General features: G+C 42.5%; 2 protein-coding genes across 2 annotated transcripts in view; both read right to left on the bottom strand.

Annotated features, from left to right (window-relative positions):
- Positions 1 to 18,387, bottom strand: part of LOC306940080 (uncharacterized protein) — a 132,428-nt gene that overhangs the window by 66,869 nt on the left and 47,172 nt on the right. Inside the window, exons 8-9 of the mRNA XM_079525044.1 lie at positions 5,001 to 5,045; positions 2,502 to 2,555 (exon numbers count right to left, since the gene is read on the bottom strand). Coding sequence (XP_079381170.1) covers positions 2,502 to 2,555; positions 5,001 to 5,045 — 99 coding nt within the window. The remainder of the gene's footprint in view (positions 1 to 2,501; positions 2,556 to 5,000; positions 5,046 to 18,387) is intronic.
- On the bottom strand, positions 8,440 to 11,106 carry LOC306940081 (chromobox protein homolog 1-like). The gene is made up of 2 exons (XM_079525045.1): positions 10,946 to 11,106; positions 8,440 to 9,690 (listed from the first exon to the last, which is right to left on the bottom strand). The coding sequence occupies exon 2, from the start codon at positions 9,671 to 9,673 to the stop codon at positions 8,948 to 8,950; it is 726 nt and encodes a 241-aa protein (XP_079381171.1). The 5' UTR covers positions 9,674 to 9,690; positions 10,946 to 11,106; the 3' UTR covers positions 8,440 to 8,947.

Here is an 18,387-nt window from a genome sequence, read left to right as displayed (position 1 = left end):
TGATAAACAAACTGAAACACTGTTTCTACAACCACTATATAATACATGTATGGGACACTTTCACCTTTCAACTACATTAGAAGTAGCTCATGACAAATTACTATTTAGCGCAGATATAAGACGTCATCTCCGGTTGTATGTTTAAAACAAGGTATTGCATCACGTCCACAATCTCACAAATGGCATTAACATTTCATTTGATTAATAGAACCTTTAAAGTTTCAGCCACAGCTGCACCTACTGGTTGACAAGTAGTACTGAATAAAAGCTCATAACGTAATATCGCCCCATGATCAAGCTGGGATGCCTTGTTGGGAGAGTGGTAGAAGTTTGATAGTTATGGAAATCTCTCACAAGGTCACCTTTAACAAAATGTGTTTATTTTGACTGAAATCTAATTTACAAATTCACTACAAACTGTGCAAAATTCAGTTTGTCTTGTTAAATGAATAGTACATTTCACCTATCGATTGCTCACCCTTGAAATTCATGGAGATTTGTTTCCTTGTGTCACATTCCTTCACGTGTATAAACTCCAAAACAACTCTCACAGTATAATCGAAGTGTCAGGTTATGCAGTCCATGTCCTCTCTACTTCCAAAACGCCACATTTTCACACAAGCTTTACTATTTAAAATACTTCCTGTATAAACAGGCTCATGCTCATGTTTGCCTCAGAATCACAGGGACTCGCTCATTCCCAAGCGTTTCGCCCGGTTTCATGAATGGTAACCGTAAACTAACGTGATGATGTGTATGGTACCGCTGTAGCGGTTTGGGGGGGCGAGCTCGCGTCAGGTTGCCAGTCAGAGTCCCAGTCTGACAAATAAGGTACAATAATAACAGCCCCCAACCACCGTACAAGGGATAGATAAATAATCATCACACGTTGTTTCAAATGGACAGATCTTCAAGCTAACAGTGCGTCGGCGGTACCATAGAGTTATATATAAACAAAACGGTCGGTACCAGTTCAACATCACGACCAAGTGCGAATAAAACTTCCGAAATAAAAAATCCTACATTTTTCATCAGAGCTTTATTGATTGCTGGGGTGATTGATTCCCTCCACTGTCCCACTACCAGATTTGTAAATCAAATGGAATAATGGACAAAGGACAGATTTCATCCATACGTACCAGAGCTTTGCCGTTATTGGTTACTTAGGATTAATCCGTCTTTTGGATTAATCGTTGTTGCAAATATTAGCCTATAAACCAGTAAGACGCCCTGAGGGCGAGAAGCATGCACGCATCTGTCTGGGTGACGGCAGACTGCTGGGCGAGCGCTGGCGCTTTGGCATGGGGGGGTCAGATCAACATATGGAATGAATTCTGTACTGGCCATATATGGAGCGTGTCTTGAGTGTACAGGGTTTGATGAGGTCAGATCAACATATGGAATGTCAGAACAGGTCAGATCCATATATGGAGATCTAAGGGTGGCAGCGGGGGCAGTGTCTTGAGTGTACAGGGTTTGATGAGGTTTCGCCGGCTGCACTAATAACTTTGGGGCGGGCCTGTCTAGAGTTTGAATGGACAGGTATCAGTCAAAAGGGAGACATCGAAGAGGAAGGACGGGTGGGGTAGGATCAACATGTGGAATGTCAGAACAGGTCAGCTCCATATATGGAGATCTAAGGGTTTGAGGTTTGAGGTCAGATGTCGAGTTGCTGTTGTGATCTTCATATATGGAGACGGCTATATATGGACTGACAGCCATATATGGTGACGTGACACGAGGCGTGAGGGACTGGCGGCCATATATGGTGGCGTGAAGTGTCACGAGGCGTGAGGGACTGACGGACATATATGGTGGTGTGACATGACACGAGGCGTGAGGGACTGGCCGCCATATATGGTGGCGTGACGGACGGAACGACAGACGGACATGTTTTGCAGGTTTTCATAGTAATCTATCTGCGACCTACGGTCGCAATAAATACAAACCGGTGGAATTTGCATCATGTCTATATTATGCATAACATAAGCTACAAGAGACTTGTTCTGGAGTTTATAAAATGAGATTTATAGCGTTTTGCTGCGCTTAATCTTGGACCGCTACGTTATTCAATTCATTAACCCATTCTGGTGTTAGCATTATGTTATGCTTTAGCTATTGAAAAATAGCAGATCTACAAGCTCATAGCGCGCCACCGAGTGGCGCGCTACGAGCTTATAGGTCTGCTATTTTTTTTAAATCGAAGAACGACTGACATAGAAACATAGCTTTTTCAGAAAACTGTCAGGATGTAGAAGACATTTTTAGAATCTGATCTCAGGTCAAAATGTGTTAAGTCTTTGTTTTGGGGATTTCTTTCATTCACCGTGAAGGAATGCGACACAATAAACAAAACTTCTTCATGAATGATATAGTATTATAGTGTTATATAGTATATGATCTAGTTGGTGAACACAGCAGCCACGCAGGCTAGACTAGTCCACTACCCGGTCCCTGCCTACTGCACCAATCACAGCACAGCATCTGAGGATTTACTGCACCTGCCTGCCAGGATAACCTTTGGCACCTGGGCTTCCGCTCGGACCTAGCTCACCCTGCAGAGAATAGAAAGATGGAGAGAGAGAGAGAGAGAGAGAAGGGGGGGGGGGGGGGGGGGGGGGTGGTTGGGGGGGACAAAATTATGGACTCGTAGACACAGACAGGTCTTTGTGCAGGGTAGCAGCACTGTTGATTTCGTGGACTAAAAAACTATGACGAAAAATGTTCGTCGACTACCTTTTTTCACTGACGAAAACTAAATGGAAACTATATGAAAACTAAGCTATGAAACTGAGACTAAATATAGTGACAATTTTGTCAACAAATAAAAACTAGACTAAAATGTTAGGAAGGGAGTCAAGGGACTAGTGGACAAGAGATCCAGTATAAGTAAAAAGACAAGTCATTTGACACATGGTTGCATGCTGAAAAGAGCAGATCTAAAAGCTCACAAAGCGTCACGTTGTGGGCTTGTAGATCTGCTATTTTTAGCGAGTGTAAAATCAGTCATTACGACGCCGGCATCAAGGTCCGCCAAAATACATTTTAGTCGACTAAATCAACTGTAGATTTAGTATACAGCACTGCACCTGCTAAAACTAAAGGAAAACTATTCAAGAGACTATGACTAAAATAAACTGAAATCTAAAGTTGCTGTCAACACAGGGTAGCAGGTGGTTTGAGAAAGAGCGATGGGCATAATAAGCCAAATAGCCCTGGGGGGGGGGGGGGGGGGAGTGAAGTCCAACATGTCTTACAGTAGACTCAGACTGGTCTACAGCTGGTGCGGTAAGTTTAATGGTCCACAATGTGTTGTTTTGAAGGAAAGAGCTGCTTTTGCTTATGGGAGTTACTTTAAATAGTCACCATTGCTCTTGGAACCTGGGGGCCCCTCTGCACTTTATGTAGGGGGACTGCGCATTCGTTCGACATCCAATTTAGTCCGACTACGTGGGCCATTTAGGTCTCACCCTGTGGCTTCCGCGTGCGGTTATGGTCATGGTTATGGTTTGGGATAGGGTTAGTAATGGGTCGGACTAATGAGCGGTCAGAACAATGGCATGTTACCCATTTATGTAAACAAAGAAAAAAAATCAAATGTGTTTGGCAAATTTGGTGTTTATAGACAAAGGTTATGTCATCTGCCAGTTCATATTTATATACAGTATGTACAGTACAGTACATAAACACATAGAAGGGCCAGGCGGGTGATGCCACCATTCCTATAGTATAGAGCATGAACTCATACATGTCTAATTGCCCCAAACGCACTATAGTCTTTCACTGCCTATACGATTCATGGTTATGCAACACAATACAATACAATTTAAACATTTTAACTCTAGTGTCCCTATTCTGGGCAAGATATGGGCTAAGATTCGGCACAAAAATGAATATTTGATGATCTACAAACAACGCCATTGGGTTGTAGTGGTTAAGCCAGTCAGTATCGGATGGCCACGGTGCAGACAGTGGATCTATAACTCAGTGGGTCCATATGAGACATTGCATGTCAGCAGTAAAAGTGGATGCTCAGTTCATACAGAGCAGCTGTCCTGTGCTCTGGAGACTATAGGGCTATATCTTTGTCCATGCTAAACCCCTTATCCCTAAACTACTACTACTTTTTACTATTTTTGAAAATATTCTTTTGAATAATTGAACTAGCCGATCTACATCAACACGTTGTGAGCTTGTAGATTGGCTTATTTTAACTATTCAAAAATGTTTTTCAAAATAGTAAAAAAGGGCAAAGGGGACGAAAATGGAGCCCTATGAGAGCTTGGCAACGTGGGCTTGCCAAACAGTTGTGCCTCTATTATTCAATCAGTGATGTTTGGGTGATTCACGCCGAAGGGCCCTGGTCACTAACAGTAGCTGCTTCATGGGAAAGTTGGGGGCGTTTGAGGGTGCACGCGACAGGACAAGGAAAAACACACACACAGGCTTTAGTGGAACTCTCCTTTGCCGGTGATGTCAGATATTAGAGAAGGGACACACTGTGTGACAACAAGACGAGAGAGAGAGGGTCTTTCCCTGCATGTGACCCTTCCGGAGTAGTGGTGGATGACCCAGCTTGGCTGAAAATAGCCCTTTTATTTAGGCACTACGGGGCTGGAAGCTCCAGAACTAAAATAGCCTTGCTGTCCTGGAAGGGAACAGTCAAGAGCCAAGTCTCCTCCTACTGGTTCCACGGGCCGAAAGGGTTTCACAGGGACAGTGTTCCTCCAGTGTCATGTAGGACTCAGCCAGACGCAGTGTGAGAGGAGGGACAGCGTGTCATAATAGCATCAGGGTCAAGCCCTTGATGGGATTGAAATCGATTTAATCGAATATCAATCTGTCTTGAGAGATTACTCCATTATGTTCGGCTCCCCAAGACTTGGCGTAGAAGGTGTAGAAGAAACGGAGTGGGCCATGGATAGAACCCTGGGGGACCCCGGTCAACAAAGTAATATTGATACATTAGGGTTTAAATGGTACCTCCGAAAGATACTTACAGATTCTCCAGGGAGACCAGGGGGCCCGGGGTGACCTTTTTGTCCCTGAAAGAGACAAACAAACATCAACTTAGCAGCTGAAGGACAGAGCAATGGTTGAAAAAGGCAGTTGAAATGCATCATTTTCTTCAAGTGACATGATGCACATGAAGCATACATAAGCCTATAGGAATGAGAGTCCTACAAAACAGATGAAAAGAACATAAGTCATATTTTTTACTTTGTCGTACGATGGTGTTGCACAATTGAAAATAGCTGATCTACAAGCTCTAAATGCATCGCATTGTGACGCGCTGTGAGCTTGTAGATTTGGCATGCAGCAATCTGGCATTAAATAACTCGAGTTTTAACGTGCGTTCAAACAACAGTAACACCAACAGGCAAACACCAATAGACAAACACCAGGGCCATAAGGAATCAATCGGTTGTTGTGGTATCACATTCTTTCCACTGGCCATATTCACAGGGGGAAAAAGGGGATGCTGGTGAAGCCAGGCAAGGATCACTTTACATTTACCACCAGGCTAGACCAGACCAGACTAGACTACACTGAAGACACGGGAGGATTCTAGGGTTCTGCTGACTCCAGCAATACAGGCTTCCCAACAAATGGGAAAAAATCAAAAAGGTGGGAGGACATGCTTTCCTAAACCACACACTTTGATAGAGACATGGAGAGAAGCAAAGCGAGCTGAGAGGAACAGAGAGGGAAAGACTCCTGTTGTTCCGTTTTCCTAAACCACAGCCTCACAGTAGCCATCCAAGACTCCCAGACAGTGTTGATTTCGTCGACTTTAATACTATGAGAAAGAGGAGAAAAAAAACCTTTTTTCACTGACAAAAACTAAATGGAAACTAAATTAAAACTAAGCTATGATGACTAAAACTAAATATAAATTTCCTCAACAAATAAAAACTAGACTAAAATGTTAGGAAGGGACTAGTGGACACGAGATCCAGTATAAGTAAAAGACAAGTCATTTTACACTTGGTTTGCATACTGAAAATAGCAGATATGCAATGTCACAACGCGTCAACTAAAACTAGACTAAAACACTAAAACATTCCAGGTGACTAAAACTAAATGAGAACTATTCAAAAGACTATGACTGTCTAAAAGTAAAATCTAAATTTGCTGTCAAAATCACTGTCCCAGAGTTGCTGTGAACAGTGGCTGTCATCTGACTGACTGCAGCGGAGGAACATTATGTTCTCCAAGCATTCCTATAAACATCTCAATAATAACCATGTCACTGTCAGCGCGACACCATACCCCCCCCCCCCCCCCCCCCCACACACACACACACACACACACACACAGCGCTTGACTGAATTCAGCTGTTACAGTATGCATCCACAACTACTTTGCTTTGTTTTTTATATATTCAGAATTTCTAGCTAAATAGCTACAAGCCTGACTTTTCTTCCCGTCTCTCGGTTAGTGTATATCAGTAGGCCGCTGACCCATTTGTGGTTCAAAATGAACCAAATCTCCCTGCTCAGACCACTAGAGGGAGACTGTCAGGGCTAAATTAGAAAGTGTGGTTCATGGACCTTTGAGGGGGTAAATAAGAGTGTACAAATGGAAACAAATGGGTCCATTTGGTTCCATTTGAACACTCTGAGAGAGATACCGGGGGGTCCTTGAAATTTAAAAAAAGTTTGACGACCACTTGGCTTTATTTGTATCATTTGGCGCGTTGCACACTGTCGCACTGTGTCCACACACACTGTCCACACACACACAGTCCACACACTCACACACAAACACTGTCCACACACACACACACACACACACACACACACACACAACACACACTCACACACACTCACACTCACACTCCACACACACACACACACACAAACACTGTCCACACACACACACACACACACACTGTCCACACACACACTGTCATGAACTATCTGGAACTCTTGACATTTGCTGTTCCACGTGACAGAACTGAAAACACACAGAGAGCAACTTGTGGCTGATCCTAAACCCTGGCCTCTCGGCCCATAGCCCAGACCATCTCAGATCCTTATCTCGCTCATTATAACCCTGCTAATGAGAGCGGCTGTTTCCCACTGGCCCGCCCGTGTTTACAATGCCACTTGCTTAACGAGCATGTGTGTTCAATCAGATAAAGCCAACAGAATGCCTTTCATTTACAACAGCTCACCCAGTAGCACCCTGTAAGCACTTTTTTCCCCCCCCTCCGTCGCACCTCCCTAAGCTGCAGAGGTCCCATGCATGGCACGCTAAAGCCACTGCTTCTCAATGTGGGCTCCGCGGACAACCAGGGGTCTAAGTGGACCCTTACAGGTCTTTACGAACCCATTAAGACCTGAGGCCGAGTCTACAAATGCCTTCTAAAAATAAGTAGTTCTCACATTTCAATATTTTTCAAAAATGTTCCCAAAATACCAGATGTACAGGTTCACGTCACAGCAGAATAGCCAACCCCCCAAAAAATTATGAATGGGTTAACTCAGTCTCTCAGACTAAGGATTTTAGAGTGTAGTACAGGGTCACACCCATAAGTGTTATGAAAATGGGGGTCTGTGGTCTAATGCATATCAAACTGGGGGTCCTTGAAATTAAAAAGGTTGAGAATCCCTGTACTAAACTCAAACTGGAACCCAAATGTAAAATGACTCATTTAACTCTGAAATGTACAAAACATTTGAACACTCATAAACCTACAGGGGTCATTTAGACATTAGGGGTCCTCTGAGTAGTGTTGATTTCGGGGACTAATAAAACTATGTTTTTTCAATGATGAAATCTAAATAAAGACCAAGCTACGAGGACTAGTAAAACTATTAACAATTTCAAATAAAAACTAGACTAAAATGTTTGGGAGAGACAAGTGGAAAAAATATCCAGAAGAACTTGAAAGACAACTCATGTTATGCTTGGTTGCATGCTGAAAATAGCAGATCTACAACTAACACTAAAACAATTCAGGTGACTAAAATGACAAAAACTAAATTGTATTCAAAAAGACTATGATCAAAACAAAACAAAAATTCAACACTGCTGAGGGAGCTGCGATGATTTGCTTTGCCAAACTACTACCACAAAGCACCGCGGTTATCATACCATGTGAAACTGCCAAACATAACCCATCAATGTACCATTATGGATGTCATAACCCATCAATGTACCATTATGGATGTCAAACATAACCCATCAATGTACCATTATGGATGTCAAACATAACCCATCAATGTACCATTATGGATGTCAAACATAACCCATCAATGTACCATTATGGATGTCAAACATAACCCATCAATGTACCATTATGGATGCCAAACATAACCCATCAATGTACCATTATGGATGTCAAATGTGTGAGGATTCAGGAACAACAACAAATACATATACAGTCAAGACAAGACAGCTAGCTAATAAAAACAGAAATGACAAAATTACTTAAGACATAACATGAGCATTTTTATTCTTTCCAAACTTGCATCTCGGTGTCACCCAATAAAAAACAACAACAACAACTTAAGTCCCACTTTACTTTTTAAGCCATTTGATAATAGCAGATCTACAAGCTCACAACACATACCACGTGAGCTTGTAAATTTGCCATTAGAACATTTGGGAAAACTTCTGAAACAAATTAAGCCATGTCCATCTATTGCAGTCATATTGGATCTTTCCGATCACTTCAGGCTCTTTTGCACCCCCTATTGGGCTTACATGAAAGGCACATAAATGGTGGTTGCCCAGCCAAGACAGATTTGGAGCAGGTATTGCCACCCCAGTTACCACCAAAATGCTGAATCAGACCTCCTGTTCACCCCCAACACGAAGAACGGGATCAGGCAATGTGTCTGCCCGAGTAACCAAATACATCTCTTTGTATTAAAAATAAAAATAAGTGTGCATATGGACTATGGACACACTCTATAGTGTTTCCATAGTGGACACACTATGGAGCAGTTGACAATGCCTCATAATGGAAGGTGGTGGAAGGGGTTTTCACAGCACACTCGTCGCCATCTTCGGGCCAGGAGAGATGGTCCTGATAGAAAGCAATGACAACCTGTGGGCACTTGACATTGGCCACTTTGGAAAGCACCAGGTCGGCATCGTCACTTCCCTTCCACTTCATCAGGAACATCAGCTCTCCAGTTGCATCGGTGGCTCCAAAGATCTTCTCCGGTTCGAGTCCTCTGTCAAAGCCACGTGGGGGCTCGACCTCAACCCCCTTCTCGTCATCAGTTTTGTTCCTCTTGGAACGACTGCCGTCTTTTGTCTGGTCGGCTGGCTTTTTCCTCTTGGAACTACTGGCGTCTTTGGTGCGTGCTGAGGCGCCTGCAGCGTCACTGCTGGCAGCAGCATCACCACCGCTGCTGCTTTTGGTGCGTCCTGAGGCGCCTGCAGCGTCACTGCTGGCAGCAGCATCACCACCGCCGCCACTGCTGCTGCTTTTATCATAGGTCTTCATGAACTCGGCAATGAGGCCGGAACATTCGAGATTCTTCTCCGGTTCCCAGGTGTTCTGCTCCTCGGAGAATCCTTTCCACTTCAAGAAGAACTCGACTTTGCCTTTAGTGACCCTCCTGTCCAGCACCTTCTCAACAACATACTCTTCCTCCTCCTCGGAGGCGGCGGATGAAGACTGCACTTTTTGAGACTTCTTTGTCTTTCCCATGGTGGCTGCTCAACACACTGTGTATTACAGACAATGCATAAGTGAGTGACAAATAGTGGTGGGAAAAGTACTCACATTTCCTACTTAAGTAGAAGTATCAATACGGCAATGTAGAAATACTCTGTTACAAGTAAAAGTCCTGAATTCAAAATTTACATGAGTAGGAAGTATTGGCATCAAAATGTACTAAAGTAGCCTACCAAAAGTCAAAAGTACTCATTATGCAGAATGCCTCTTTCTTTTGAAAATCCGAGGGAATAGCAGAACTACAAGCTCATCAGAACGCATTGTGAGCTTGTAGATCGGCTATTTTAAAATGGAATAGACCCACTTCAGGCCTAATTGAATATAGGCCTTTAGTGGGTAATGTATATTTTGTAATTATAATCAAAATCTATAAAAGCAACTAGTAACTAAAGGTTTCAAATAAATAGTGGAGTAAAAGTACAATATTTGTCTGAGATCTCTGAGAGTAGAAGTAAAAGTATTGGAAATTGGAACTACTACAGTAAAGTAAAAAAAATCCTCAAAAAGGTGGACTTTGTGCATAGCCGCAATTTGCAACTCTAGATTTTTTTATAATGGGATGAATCTAGAGTTGCAATACCCTCCATTGACTCCCCACTCATCGTTTTGCGTTTGCGATCTGCTTGTCTTAAACGACGTTAAACTCACCAACATTGCAGCTGTAGTCCAAGCTTGAATTATTCTCTTTCAATCTGCAAAGCTTGTTTTTCATAAAAATCCCCCGTAGACATGAGCTACTTTCTGTCAAGAAATTCTGTGCAAGCGATTCTTTTTCTAAGTGCTGGAGTTTGGAAGCGCTCGTTGTAAGTCACTGAACATCCCTGCATGCATCTGTTTCGCATTTGCACATAATGCAGGAGGCAGCAGCGCGACCCCTTAATAAAAACGAGCGCTTCCAAACTCCAACATTTCTTCTTCTTGACAGAAAGTAGCTCATAACATGTCTACGGGGGATTTTTATGAAAAACAAGCTCGGCAGATTGAAAGAGAATAATTCAAGCTTGGACTACAGCTGCAATGTTGGTGAGTTTAACGTCGTTTAAGACAAGCAGATCGCAAACGCAAAACCCTCAATGGAGGGTATTGCAACTCTAGATTCATCCCATTATAAAAAAATCTAGAGTTGCAAATTGCGGCTACTTTGTACAGTACTTGAGTAAATATGTAGTTACTTTCCATCACTGGTGACAAATAAAACCTTATTGAATCTTGAAAGGCAGTTCCATGTACGGGATGTAGACAAACCTTTTCAGAGTAGACTGTAGATGCCAAAAAACAGCTGCCACCTTGTTCAGCAGTGGATTGTATCAGTTTGTCTGCAGTATGCACTCCAACTGAAGCTCAGACTGATTGTGTGAGTGAGCAGCCAGCCACACCAACCCAGGTGTCAGCCATCACTTCCAACGAGCCACTCCCCAGATCAGCAACCAATCAGACAACACTGGTCTGATTGGTCGTATACTCTGTGCATGCTTAGCAAAGAGGTCACATGTACAATAGAGGGTATGCGCGTGACATCATCATCAAACCCGGAAGTTATGCAGGAATGCCTACTGAGTGGCAAAAACCTACTTTCTGGCCTTGACAGCCCATGCATCCAAACAGAAAAGTCCTATCTGATTGCATTAAACAACGTTAAACTATGTTAAACTCACTTTGCATGTTGCTTTGCCACTCGATTTGCCACTCGATGTGCCATTCACTTTAAGCATGCGCATACCCTCTATACCTATGTATGATGCCAAAATGTGTCTGGCTCTAATGGACACAGAGGAATGCCAGAAACCTCTATAAATAAATATATGTAGTAGTGATGCCAAGGGGAAATTACTTTTCTGCATTTGACCCAGCAACATGTTGCTTGGATTGATATGTCTTGCTAGGGACAGTTCAACAATAAGACTGGAGGAGCTGAGAATCAAACTGGGGACCCTCTGATTTTTTTTCAAGGCATCCACTTCACTCTACCCCTGAGCTACTGCTGCCTCTTTTTTGTTTTTACTTGTGGCTCAGGCCTTGAAGTGGCAATTTGGGAATCGGAAGCTTTATGGTTGTGGTTTGATTTCCATGCAGTCCAGCCTCCACACTGCAGTCACACATTGTTGAGGAATAGGCCTGCACTGATGAGCAGGTTGTGCCTTGCATGGCTATACCGCTACCATCAGTGTCACAGTGTGTGTGAATGGGTGATAAAGTGCTTTGGATAAAGGTGCTAGAAATGCACCACCAGTCCACCACTCATCTTTCCACTTCTCTCCTTCTCTAACCCATTTTGACCCGAGATCAGATTCTAAAAATGTCTTCTACATCCTGACAGTTTTCTGAAAAAGCTATGTTTCTATGTCAGTCGTCAGTCATTTTTCAAAAATAGCAGACCACCGAGTGGCGCGCTACGAGCTTGTAGATCTGCTATTTTTCAATAGCTAAAGCATAACATAATGCTAACACCGTGGGGTTCCCACCCAAAATGGGCTAAGTCATTGAGATATGAGGGCTGATCTGTGAGTAGTGTACATACACTTTAACCAGTCTCCTTGGAAAATCAATACCTTAAATCTTGGCTGCAATCTGGCTGGCCCCAAAGGAGACGCCATGTTTCACCATTGTCTGAGCTCCAAGTTAAACATAGTATGTTTTCTTCCATATAAACACCAATTATTATTAGGGGCAGGATAGAGTTGTGATCCTGTGTAAGTTGAGGAATTGATGGTTGATTTGAATCAGCCTGTGGGATGATGATGATGATGATGATGATGGGGATTGTTTGACAAGTAGAATATAAATAGTGAATTTGGTTTGGAATGACCTCACAGATTTTATGCCAGACAGATGCGCAAGCAGGTAATGTCTTGTATAAACAAAGTAGATACTGCATTTTAATTTGTGGTTAATATTGGAGAGAATTCTGTTTTGGGAGTCTAGACTAGATAATTAGCTCTGTGTAATCTAGATACAGTGTACACTAAAAACATGCATTTATATCCTGACTTTCTGAGGTTCATAGATGCTTAAGAGGTGCCCCTGAGACATTATAGACCAAATTGCACATGTGCTCAGGCAGGTAATGTGCTCAGATAATCAAGTAAGGTTAGCATGCATAGACAAGTCTTGAACTACTACAACACACCAAAAGACACAATCGCACGCACCTCCTCCTCTTCTATAATTATTCTTAATTATCTTTTTGCTATTCATACAGTAGCTGTATCTACTTTTTCCTCTGTATTTGCGCTGTGCTGCGCTGCCTCTGGAAACTGAATCCCCCCCGTGGGATAATTACATAATCTATCTCCACACAAGCAGTTACACAAGACAGGCATGGCTTCTGAGAATGCCACACATACAGTATGAAACACTTAAACTTCACGAGTGTGACAGTTGGCCGTGTGCATTCACATCAGCTCATTGCATGGCTCTGCCATTTCCAATTTAGGGCGGGATTTGGTAGATGTTCTTATGCCGAATCGATTTACAAGTGTGAAATCGGAGTAAGCATGCAGCCTAGACAACAAACAAGGTAAATAGTCACATAAGTAGAGTGCAAAGAGAACAATGTAATCCCTCAAAGAAACTAGGATACCAGATAAACATCAGCACTAGCATCTGTCTAAACAAGCTATCTAAACAACATTCCCTGCTGCTCCTAACTCATTCCTTAATAGAGTACCACAGACGAAAAACAGTCTAAGTCCAAATTTCAGACTGACCCCTCCACAAAAAGGCCTCGTTGTCCTGAACCCTTATCTATCATTTATATATTATGGATCAATAGTGTGGACTTAGACTGTTATTCGTCTGTGGTACTCAATTCTCTACTGGACTAGTAGTAGTTTGAGCTTTTGCCTTATACTGTATAAATCTGCATCTTCATTTCCTAAACTGGCCTCACATTCTGCTACTATACTGCTCTGACGACCATGACATTGGACGTGACAGATGATAGAGGAGGGGGAAAAGGGATAACAGAGGACAAAGAGTCTATAGAGACTGTGAATACTGAAGATATACACAGCACACACAGAGAGGCTGGCGGTGAGGTAGTCAGGGGGTAAGGAGGAGAGCCAGACTGATGTATCAACTTGGCCAATATATCAAAATATCAACCATTATTTAACATTTTGACGACATCAGTATTGGCAATTATGCTGCCGATGTGTAATTTCATATTTCAATAGGCCTATAGGGCTCAATTAGACGTCGAAATAAAAAAAAAGTTTGCACTGAAAGAATATATATTCAAAGATTTGTGCCGCATTTTTACGATTTTTCAAAAATAGCAGACCTAGCAGACAATTTTTTTTTACTGAATAAAATGTGATTTTGTCCAATCATGTTACAATATATATATATAACATTTTGTCTCCCTGCTCTTTTATTGAGACATTTAGATCAAGTCAAGAGGTCATGTCAGGTTCCGACACACATTTTGACCTGATGGTCAAGATTCAAGTTATCCCCTGAGCGAATCCGAGGTAGAAGAGGAAAGCTACATAGTGTGTTATGTACGTTTACTTGTTTTCTTGTCCATTAAAATTAATATTCTTTTCATATAGTGTATATCTATATAGTGTTCATCAAAAAAAGTTATTTGATTGCTTATAAGTTAAATGTTCACAATTTATTTTATCGAATGTACGTTTTTCAAATTGATTACCGGTAGAAGTGATTTTGCGCTTTGACATACAGTAGGTCAAAACATGAATTAGTACTCGGTGGTTGGGCTCTGGTAAGGAGAGAGGTGTAGCTTGTAATGCAGCCTGTATTTGAGGCCTGGCCCATGTGCACTGTAGGTCCCCTCTGCCTGACCCTGCGCCGCCTACCATATTGAAAACCCATTCAGAACAAAATGTTGTACAGGATTTAACATGCTTGGCTTGTCTGACACTGTAAAATCACACTCCGATCACACTTTCAAAGCACTGCTGCTCTCCCCATTACCGTTTTCCATGGATATACCAGCAGCCAAAATTCCAGAATTCCCAGTCGGAGTGTCAGGCCAGGAGGAGGCACATGAGAGAGGGAGGGAGGGAGGGAGTGTGTGAGATGGGGGGGGAAAAAATGGTAGAAATAGATACTGTAACTAAATAGAATCTGAGAGGAAAGGAACTCCAGTCGAGAAGAAAGGATCTCCTGTTGTTCTGTTAACTACTTAATCCCTATTTTGCCTACAACTTTCTTGTCCTTGTCCGTAATTCAAAGCCATGCTGGTCTCGCCTCGCAAGCGCCAACATTTCTACCGCCGAGCTATAGCGGATATCCTGTTTGAGCAGAAGATGACTTGTGCTTTGGCCTGCATGCAGTACCACTTGTCAACCAGTAGTGGTCCCACCCGACCACAGGATATACATTTCTCATGAACCACAGTTGCGTTAGTTATTGTGGGATCGCTATTAAGGTATCACACTATTGTTAGTCCCACACGGTTTCTTTATTCTGCCCAGTTTTCTTTTTTTTTTAAACTAGTCCATACTTTTAGCAAGACACTCTGTTCCAACTCTACGACGTTCGGCAGCCTGCTGTAGGACAGCGTTGATTCCGTCGACTAAAACTATGACAAAACATGTTTGTCAACTACCTTTTTTCACTGACCAAAACTAAATGAAAACTAAGCTATGATGACTAAAACTAAGACTAAATATATTGACAATTTCGTCAACAGATAAAAAAACTATAGACTAAAGTGTTAGGAAGGGACTAGTGGACAAGAGATCCAAAATAAGTAAAAGACAAGTAATTTTACACTTGGTTGCATGCTGAAAATAGCATATATATTTTTTCATTTTCATCTATAACGACATGCCCTAAATGGTAGACACCAGGTTGAAAGTGGCCATCGTAAACATGAGACGATGGTGACCCAGCGGCGCAGTACAACTGCATTTAAAGTCAGTAGGGATTTTATGAGGGAAAATTCAGCCCCTAGCTGGTCCAGACCTCAGTGCGAAGCTGCTATACGTTTAGGACAGCCTGACACTTTCCACCCGAGTCAGCTGTGAAACACACATGGCCTGTAGGCATAGCAGGCAAGTTCTCAACCTCTTTTCATTTATTTTTCTTATTTTTTTTTCTTTCTTTTTTTTACCTCTGCATGCACCACTAACGTATTTCAAACAATCCTCACCCCACCTCCTCACATACAGTATATTGTTAGCATATGAAAGAATAGTCCCAGTCATTTCTGCAGTGCATGTTTTTGTTATTAATATTAAACAATAATTATGTCAAAGCCCTCTTGGAGATTTGTTATTCTTTCTTTTTTTAACCATTGCTTTTTAAAAGACATGGATTTTCTACTTCAACTGGACCGTTTTTTGAAGTTCACCACCTTCTATTTTCTTTCCACTGTGAACTCTTACAAACTCAAATGAATAGAACTGTTAAATAACTCTTGTCCTGTAGGCCTACGTATTTAGTAAAACCCTCTCCAAAGAGCACCTGTTTGCAGTTTTCTACAACTACAGTAAGAACCCACAAAGCACTACTTCTTGTTTTTTCTGATCCCTCTTGGAGATACAGTATTTGGTTCCCAGGTGGTACATTACATAAGCCAGTGATTCTCATTCCAAGGACCCCAAGTTTGATAGGCACTAGCTAAAACACAGATCACTATTTGCTTAATTGTTTTTATTATCTGGGACGCCATTCTACACAGGAAAATCCTCAGTGTTAATTGAAACTCTAAGAGACCGGAAGGTCGCCAGTTCGAATCAGCGGTCCGACACGTTAAAATTACCACCGCTGAAGTGCCCTTGAACAAGGCATTGAACCACTACGATGAAATGTGTTCTATGAGCAGGGCCTGGCTGGAAACAAGTTCTTGAGCTTAGCCCAGATACCCTGGGTAAATATAGTAATCATTTAATTTCATTTCAGGACCCATACGTCCAAATGGTGCTTTTGGTTCCATTTGTACACTCTCAGAGTTACAGACCCGTATGGCTCCAACTGGACCACTGGTGGTGCCCAGACCTGATGTTAAGAACCAATGGCAGGCCTGGGCCATGGCTCAGTGGTCCAGGCACCTTGGCTGGTAATCCAGTCTGGCAGTGTGCCGCGGGTTTGACTCCCGATCCCGACGGCCTTTACTGCATGTCTTCCCCCCCATCTCTCTCCCCATTCCCTGTCAGCCTACTGTCTGTCCCTCCATAAAATATATAAAATAAAGGCGAAAGCCACAAAAAAAAACATAAAAAAAAGAAAAGAACCAATGGCATAAATAAAACCACGCCATGCTCATTACAGTAAGTCCATAATTAAGGAACTATTACGTTTCATATTAACCACACACGTAATAATAACACGCATCGAAAACACAACTGAAGAACAAGTGTCTTTCATGTTGTGCAGTGCATGAGGAAAATGGTTATTAAGTGTCTGAGTATGTGGACATGCTGTAAAGCACCCTGACTGACACCCTGTGGTCAACATTTTACAAGTTTCCTCTAGTCATCTGTGGTGCACTGACCAATACCTTCGGCATGATCTGGTGATGTCACCGTGTGTTACCAAGGTTACCATGGTGATGACCTCCATGTCGTGAGAGTGGGAGTCTATTCTAAGAGACTCCTGACTACCAGAGAGAGAGTGGGGGGGGGGGGGGAGAGAGAGAGAGAGAGAGAGAGAGAGAGGGGGAGATGTTGAGAGAATCAGTGCTAGAAAAAGAGAGAAAGGAGAGAAAAGGAAATAATCTGTCAATCTGTATAAATTAATCTCTCACCATTGAAGCTAATTTGAACCTAACTTCAGGCAAGTACAAAAAGATGCAAACTTTCGCAAAGCTTTTCTCCCTTGCATGCCCCTTGTGGGTGGCCATGGTACTACTGGATAAAAGCTATAAAAAATACTCGCGCCGAAGTCCTGACGTCACTCGCTCATCCATCCCCTGGTTCACGGAAGTCATTTCTCTATGGAGAATAACATGGGCTCATCTTGAAATCGTCTCATATAAGCATTGTGGTCCAAGAATAAACAAACTGTCTCGGCGAAATTGTCGGGGAGGTGTCTCTGTATCGTTTAAGACCGTCAGTCACTCATATTTGATACAGTCTGTTTCTAGCGAAAATGTAACTAATTCAGCAGCAGTAACATTAGCGTTTTCTCTCAGTCAGTTGATTCTTCATATCCATAGGAGTGAAACGGCCTGGATGATTTGTTTATTTTTCAAACGCAGTTCTTATATGAGGCGATCTAAACATCCCCCTATGGGGATTACAATGCAAATAAAAAGTACATGAACCAGTGGACTTAGTGCCCTCTGCCGATATTGACGTCAGACTTCGGTGCTCTATTACTCTCACAATTTCATGTGCCAACTTCATTTCAAAATCATATGATGTAGAGCACATTATAATAAACTCACATGAGGACCTCATGAGCGCCACTAAAGGCATCTCGTTAAGAGTTGCAAAATCAACATCTCTAGATGCAGACCATGTTGACTCAATCCAAGATGGTTTAATTTCTAAGTACATTGTAATTCAGAATGTATTATTTACTGTTCTGAATGGGCAGCAGCAGGCTTCGTACCGGTCGGTATGAGCTGCAGGCTTCGTACCGGTTGGTATGAGCTGCAGGCTTCATACCGGTCGGTATGGGCTGCAGGCTTCGTACCGGTTGGTATGGGCTGCAGGCTTCGTACCGGTCGGTATGAGCTGCAGGCTTCGTACCGGTCGGTATGAGCTGCAGGC

This window comes from Electrona antarctica (genome assembly GCF_951216825.1).
Source record: "Electrona antarctica genome assembly, chromosome: 16".
Classification (NCBI taxonomy): domain Eukaryota; kingdom Metazoa; phylum Chordata; class Actinopteri; order Myctophiformes; family Myctophidae; genus Electrona; species Electrona antarctica.
The sequence above is the reverse complement of the archived record's forward strand: the minus strand, read 5'-3'. Positions and strand labels throughout refer to the sequence as shown.

Coding starts and splice junctions, on each gene's coding strand:
- LOC306940081 (XM_079525045.1), bottom strand. CDS start 9,673: ATGGGAAAGACAAAGAAGTCTCAAAAAGTGCAGTCTTCATCCGCCGCC.